Below are 7,632 nucleotides of genomic sequence, written 5' to 3'. Positions count from 1 at the left end.
TAAAGTGCATTAAAGACGTTTAATGCAGTTTAATTCTCCCATTTAATTCTTTTTCAGTTTCAACTTCAGACCTGCAGTATAAATAAGGAGGACCCTGCTGCAGATCAACACACCGAAATCACCCAAGTGATACAATCTTCTTCCGCTGAATGCGCGCGTGCGCCATTTTGGCTCACTTCCATACGCACGTGCGCTACGTCACAAGTGAGCCTATACGAGCACGCCACACAGTCGCGCCTAGAAAGGCGGCTCTCAAGCGGCTTGCGGCGATGCGAGCGTGCGATTGCGCCATCAAAGCGCCACATTGCGCCTCATCGCCCACGCCACGCGTGCGCTCCAGATGGTGCGCTCCGCCCCCTTCGCGAGTACACTTAGTGTGTGCTTCCATGAAACAATAAGGGTGGATAGTTCGCACTTAAATACCTCTTTAAGTTTCATCTCTCCTCCAATGTGGGACAAGATGCCACTTTCTCACTTTTCAGCATTCTATGTTTGAAACACCAAACTTTAAGTATCGATATCTCATTCATCTTAGCTCCGTTTTGGACGTGGTTTAGTTCGTTGCGAAGCTCTTCCAACATAGAACACAAACCCACAAATAAATATATAAAACCCGCGCATTTTCTTATATTTATTTCTAATTCAAAATTAGAAAAAATCATTTTTCTATATTTGTGAAAAGTGCTATTTTTTACAGATTTCCAACAATATCCTACATCTATCAGTTACTTTTTAATTATAAAATTATAAAATAATAATATTGTCCAACGTAGGACCCCACATAGTAATGTTCCACAACCAATTTTCTTACTCTACAAAAGCCTAGTGTTACATATACCATTCATTCAGACAAATGTTTGTTACATCTAGACTTTATTCATACTCTTAACAAACAAGATTCCTAAAAATATATACATTTGGATCAAGAACAAGCAGCTAGTGTAGCTGTAAATGGGAGTCATAAAGGTGGCGTCGCCCCATGCCGGAGCAATCTGGCGGGAGAGATTGGGTTCCGCCTTGAGAACCGCCATAGCGTGAACCATAATTGGCTGCACCGCCCTCTATGGACCAGACCCCGTCCGCCTTCAGATTCAGTACCCTTCTGTGGCCTATGTGACCGCCATTCTGATTGTCTCCGATGCAACACTTGGCACCACCTTGAGAGATTCCTGGTACGCACTTTGTGCCACCGTGCTAGTGGTTCCCTCCACCGTGTTATGTCTCTCTTTGGTGGCTCCGTCCAGATTCACGGAGGCTGGTGCCGCTGTGGCAGTAACCGCGAGTGCTTTTGTGGTGTCAGTGCCCGAGTGCCTTCCGTTACTAACCAAACGCATTGCCTATGTACAATTGGTGATCATTTATGTTGGTGTTGTGGTTCGTGGCAATGAAGCCGGACCGGTGACCCACCCGGTCCATATAGCGGCGTGCACCGTCCTTGGGGTGACGGGCTCGGTCCTGGCTTTGATACTACCATACCCTAGGTTGGCCGTAAGAGAGGTATGTTTTATTTAAATAGAATGTCACTTTTAATATTGGCATTTAACCAATGTTTTGGAGCATGAGTTCCATACCAAATACTACATCACATCACATCACATGTTTTTTAAAACCAGACTATAGATAAATATCTAAGTTTTCTTTTAACGTTACATGTTATTAAAATAAACATAATAAAAATTGTTGCCGTCTGAATTATAAAACTATTGCTTTAAATTTTATGTTTTATTTATTTATTTTTTTTAATTTACTTTGCCGATAGGAGGTTTTTACTGCCAAGTAGTCAATGCTCTTATATACCGTACACTATACACAAACAGGTGTTAGCTATGAATTATTTTGCTATTTTAAATATTCGTGGCAGATTTGCCATGGATTTGTTATAGACTAATCTGCTATGGTTTAGCTATGGATACTTTGAGAAACCCCATGTCAAAGGGATTCATGTCATAGTTAGGGAAATATAAACAAGCTAAGCCGCTCGTAAGCTTCTTCAATCGGTTCGCTAAAGATTCAAATAGAGCCGAGCCTAAACAAGCGTAAGCCTAGAGGTGTTCAAAGGGGTTATTCTCAAACCAGTTTTAGCTTGGGTTAACAATAGTCAAAACCTGTTTTTGCTAATATTGTTTCGGTTTCAAAGGAGTTTCCAAGTGAAAAATGATATGTTCAGTTTTAACAGTTTCAGTTTCAATGGAGGGGTTCCCAACCCATTAACTCAATTACAAACCGTTGGTTTGGTTCCAAACCTGGTTCCTTGCCATAGAGGCTCAATTCTCCTTCCGCTTCACGAACTGCCGTTTTATACCTCTACCCGAGCTTGAGGTTTCAGCCTGAGCCCAAGCTTCACTTATCGAGCCTAAAAAGGCCAATTATTTATATAATTTTACTTGAAATATATTTTTATAATTGTTAGAATATATAAAATTATGATAAACACTAATAAATTATATATAAACATATAATTAAAACACATATAAAAAAATATTATAAACATACACTAACAGATAATAAACGAGTCGATCTCAAACTTGAAAATTTACCCACAAGATGTACTAAACTTTCATAAACTAAATGAGGCGAGTTTGAGTCTAATCGAGTTTGGATTTGGCTCGTTTACACCCTACTAAATTTATGGTGGCGGCAGGCCGGCAACTGCTGCATGTATTTAGCATTCGGTGGAGGTGGTGGCCAGTGGTGAAGCTTGAAAATTTCCACCGGGGGGTCGGAAGTCACCGGACCTAAAACGAATATACCTAAAAAAATTTTCTATAAAACCGGGGGTCAAAACGAATATACCTTAAAATTTCTATACGAAACGTACATAAATAGCACTGCTGAGCGAAAAATTTTGGGGAGGGGGAAGAAGCAGAGATGGCAAAGGTGGTGATTAAAAAGTGTACTGATGTAGCGCGTGATACGATAAACGAAGATCAACACGTTGATTCTACGAATACCCGTGTGTCTCTTCCCCAACCCCCAAATTGCAACCCAAAGGCCACGGAATTTGAAGTGAAAAATAACTTTTCTCAAAATTCAAGTCTGATTGTTTCATTCACTAAAGGGACATATAAATAATGACAGAAATTCGAAACGGGCCTAAAAAAGACAACGGGCCAAACACAAGCCCAAAAACAAAATGCCCAAAATACTTGAAAAAACATAAAAATGGAAAAAACTAATAGAAATAAGCGTTTTTTCGGCCCGGACGATGACCCAAACCGCCGTAGGCGTTTGCAGCAAGATAGAGCTCGTTCTCCCGTTCGTTTTGACTGGTCACACGCCCCAAACGGACCTCCGTAGCCCAAGTTAGGGCCATTTTAGTGAAGGCCCTTTTCTTACGCGGTCTTGGGCCTCCAAGTACAAAATAGCCCGTTCCTCCACACTTGGGCCCACATCATGTACTCATCTGGCCATTCTTCATTCGTACTTTGTTTTTTCTTTTTACGTACATGATCCACGAGAATAGTACATAAGGTCTGTATTTACTCAAAAAAAAAAATTTATGCCAGACTCAACTAATCCAAATTTGTTTGTTTGTCAGATATAAGGACACGAAATAATCACCCACTTGAAAAAAACAATTACGAATTAAACGTCATTTCTTTAGTCACAATCGATTAGTTAGTTATTTGCTCGTATATCCAGCCGACCCATATCATATTACAAGTATATTAAGTTAAATTTCTTGCTGGATTGTAGGTGAAGAAGCAATCGCACTCATATGCAGAAAATGCATCAGAGAGAAGCAATCTCTATTTGAAAGCATTCTTGAGTGATGACAAATCAACAGCATATGATCTCATTTGTCAAGCTGAACCCATTGCTCAAATAGGGACTAACATCCTTGACCACATCAACCGGGTCCAGGTAACCACACCATCAGTCACCCACCCCTCTTTGCAATCGTACTATATATAGCTCACTCTTTCTTGTTTCTTATCATCATCAACAGGAAGGCGCAAAGTGGGAAACGCATCATCGCGCTCTAGACTTCAAAAACATGGAAGCACCAATTACCGGAATGAAAATAGCGTTATCCGCCATCTCTCAGTTTCCTGTCACGATTGATGAAGAGATAAAGACCCTCTTGCAAAGTGCACAAATGCTAAAACTCCAGCACCCTAAACCATATGATGACGCGGTTACCGTTCCTGAACGAAAACACACACCAACTCTTGTTAACATTTCACCAACCCGCGAAAACCTACCCGTGTTTTTCTTCTTATCATGCTTTGAACTGCTTATAAACGCGAACCCTAAACCCGAATCACTCGACGCCCAGAAGGTTAACATAGCTAAAAAAACAAGAGTCGAGAAAATCGTGGGTCAATCGATTACTGAGCGGGTCGTGTTTGCTTTAAAGTGTTCGATCGCGTTAGGTCTAGCGGTCCTTCTAGGCATGTTTTTCGACAAAAAGAACGGTTACTGGTCGGGGCTCACCATAGCCATAAGCTTTGTGGAAGGAAGACTGCCGATTTTCACGGTTGCGAATAACCGAGTAAAAGGCACAGCAATTGGCTCCGTCTACGGTGTGCTCGGAAGCTGTCTTTTACACCAAGTTGCCGAACTAAGATTCATTATTCTTCTACCGTGGATCGTTTTCACAAGCATGCTACATCATAGTCAGATGTATGGCGAAAGTGGTGGTATCGCGGCGGTGATCAGCGCACTTTTGATTCTCGGCCGGAAAAACTACGGCCCACCGAAACAATTTGCCATTGCTAGATTAACAGAGGTTTCAATTGGGCTTTTTTGCATGGTTTTGTTGGAGATCACACTGCAACCGGTTCGAGCTGCAACTGTTGTCAAACTCCAAGTGTCCCAATGCCTCGGAACATTGGATGAATGCTTAAATCATATAGCATGTCCAAAAGAAAACATCAGAAAGATGAAATCCGATTTAAACGGATTGAGGAACCGGATTAAAGATGCAAGGTCCGAGCCTAGCTTCTGGTTTCTACCTTTTAAAGCTTCTTGCTATAATAATGCGCGCGAAAGGTTATCAAAGATGGTTGATTTGATGCAGATTATGACTTATAACATTGAGTTTATATCAAGTTTGTCACAAAGTTGTGATGGTGGTTGGAAAGAGCTTGAACAGCACATCAATGGCAATTTGGAGATTTTGAAAGAAAACACGAGCCCGTGTGTCAAGTGTCTACAAAAGATCACTCTGGTGAGGTCTAACGAGACCTTTGACCGCCATGTACAAGAGAGTGAAGGGTTCTTTGACTTGGAGTCAGGAAGTCAACCAACAGAAGCAGCCATGAAAGTTATGGACGCTTTTGTTCATCGCATAAAGGACGTAACGGATAAGATTGAAAGTCAAGAGTGTAAAAGAAAAGTGACCCTTCACTTGAATTCTTTAGGGTTTTGCATCGCGAGTATTGTGGGAGAAACAATGCAGGTTGAAAAATGCATCAAAGAGATCATCCGATGTGAGAATCCTGGTTTGATGATAAACTACAAGAATGACATAGCAAATGCACCAGTACAGATAACAAAGTAGAGAACGGAAGAACAAGAAACAAGAAATGAGCTTGTGTTGTGAGCAGTGCACCAAAGATTATCGAAAGTAGAACGGGATATTGTGTATATATAATGTAATTTGGAAGTGAACTATAAGCAGCATAGGGGCGGACTCAACTAAAATTGGGAAAAAAAAAATGTCGGTTTTATTTATCTAGGATACCCCTAAACAAATATTAGGATACCTCTAAGTGTTTGTGAAAATAAAATGAAATGAAATTTTACATTTGATTTGATGGAAACGAAAAATGATGGGAAGGAACTTGAAGGTGGCACACATTGTTAAAGAAGGAAGAAGATGAAGTTATATTTAAAGTTAATATGATAATAGGGGAAGGTTCATTTAAGAAGAAAATTAATTTGAGAAGAAAAAGAACAAAGGGTACAATTGTAAAACATTAAATAGTTTTTTTCTCATCTCATTTATGATTGTTTTTTAACTAATTAATTAGTCATAAAGATTATCATCTTCCACACTAAATTTTTTGGCTACACGCATCAAAATTTATCCTACACGTTTTGAAATTTATCCTACACATATTAAATTTATCCTACACACCTCGTAATTCATCATACACATCTCGTAATTCATCCTACACTTTAAATTAATTTTCTTTTGTTCTTTGAAAAAATATATATTGTGAAAATAAGTTACAGATTTAATGTAGTTAGTTACTAAAAAGAAAGACTACCAATTAATGATCTATTTAAGTTTACCAATATACCCTTACACTAATATTAAATGCAAAAATTAAATGAAGTAAAATAAAGGGTTCTCATTGGTTGAAATTTATTCTTTTTTATTCTTACAAAAAATTTCTTCTCATTTGAACCCTCCACTATGATAATATGGCATTTGGACAATAAATGAAAAGGCGGTACTATTCTGCAGATGTTAGAAGTCAAATTTAATTAGTATTCTACCATTTTTACCAGCTAATCAGCGGCGGATCTAGTCCACTTTTGTAGGTTCTCAGTAACCCATTCGGTTTGGAAAAAATGAAAAAAAATTAGTGAGAACCTCGTATGGTTATGAAAAAAAAACAGGGAGAATCTACCAAAAGAAAGCAAGTGAAAAGAGGACAATAAATTACTTATTTGTGTTTTTTTCTTCACTTTGTTTATTTAGAGTTAAATGTCATTTTAGTCCTTATGCTTTGGGTCATTTTGTCAGTTTAGTCTAAATGTTTCATTTTTCGCATGTGAGTCCAAAAAGATTTTACCGTTGCCATTTTAGTCCACTGTGTTAACTTCGTCCTTTTTTTCTAGTAACGAGAAGAGAAATTCGGTCATTTTATATGTAATACTGTTAACTAGAAGGCCAATTCGGTCATATAAAATGACCAAATTGCCCTTCTCGCTAACAGAAAAATGAATGAAGTTAACCTAGTGGACTAAAATGGCAACGTTGAAACCTTTTTGGACCCACAGAAGAAAAATGAAACCTTTGGACTAAATTGACAAAATGGCCCAAACCACATGGACTAAAATGACATTTAACTCGTTTATTTATTATTTTACTTGTCCCTAAACATTCTAGCCGCATAAGGCCCCTAAGGGTTTTCAAATTCTCAGAGATGACCCTAAGTAAAAGAAAATTTAAAGAGCCCCCTTTTATTAGTCGGCCCTTTGGGGGACATTGAATTCTCAGGGACAGGTCTAGGTAAAAGTTTTTTTTAGGATACCCCTGAATTTTTCTTCTAGTTCCGCCACTGAAGCAGCAGCATATTATACTCGTTAGTAAAATCTAGGCAATGACATCAAATAAAGATTCTTGTAACAAAGCTACACATGCTAAAATTATGCTCCTAACAAATCATTAAAAGTAATGTTTCCTCTTTTAGGAAGAGGGGAGAAGTACCAACCACCAAACTTATTCGCCTTGCGAATTTGTTGGTAACAACCACGCCCAATGGATTTCCTACCTTTTGCGGATGAATACATTGTGCGCTATCTCTGGGCAAAAAAAAAAAAAAAAAAAAAAATTAAAAAGTATTGTTAGGTTAGTAATAAGTAAAAATGTGTACTTTATTTTGGGCCAAGACTGCAAAACAGGTAAGATTTGGTTAAATCCACAACCATATTTTAGTATTTTTATAAATGTTG

At 38.5% G+C, this 7,632-nt stretch overlaps 1 protein-coding gene across 1 annotated transcript; it reads left to right on the top strand.

Moving 5' to 3' along the window:
- The first annotated feature begins 840 nt into the window (after positions 1-840).
- LOC110884446 lies at positions 841-5,757 on the top strand. Its single transcript, XM_022132155.2, has 3 exons — positions 841-1,497; positions 3,697-3,864; positions 3,950-5,757. The coding sequence occupies exon 3, from the start codon at positions 3,998-4,000 to the stop codon at positions 5,504-5,506; it is 1,509 nt and encodes a 502-aa protein (XP_021987847.1). The 5' UTR covers positions 841-1,497; positions 3,697-3,864; positions 3,950-3,997; the 3' UTR covers positions 5,507-5,757.
- The last annotated feature ends 1,875 nt before the right edge of the window (positions 5,758-7,632 follow it).

This window comes from Helianthus annuus, chromosome 7, assembly GCF_002127325.2.
Source record: "Helianthus annuus cultivar XRQ/B chromosome 7, HanXRQr2.0-SUNRISE, whole genome shotgun sequence".
NCBI lineage: Eukaryota > Viridiplantae > Streptophyta > Magnoliopsida > Asterales > Asteraceae > Helianthus > Helianthus annuus.
This window is presented reverse-complemented; position numbering and strand designations above follow the sequence as displayed.

Excerpts from the sequence above, each read along its gene's own strand:
- LOC110884446 (XM_022132155.2), top strand. The coding sequence starts at position 3,998 with ATGGAAGCACCAATTACCGGAATGAAAATAGCGTTATCCGCCATCTCT.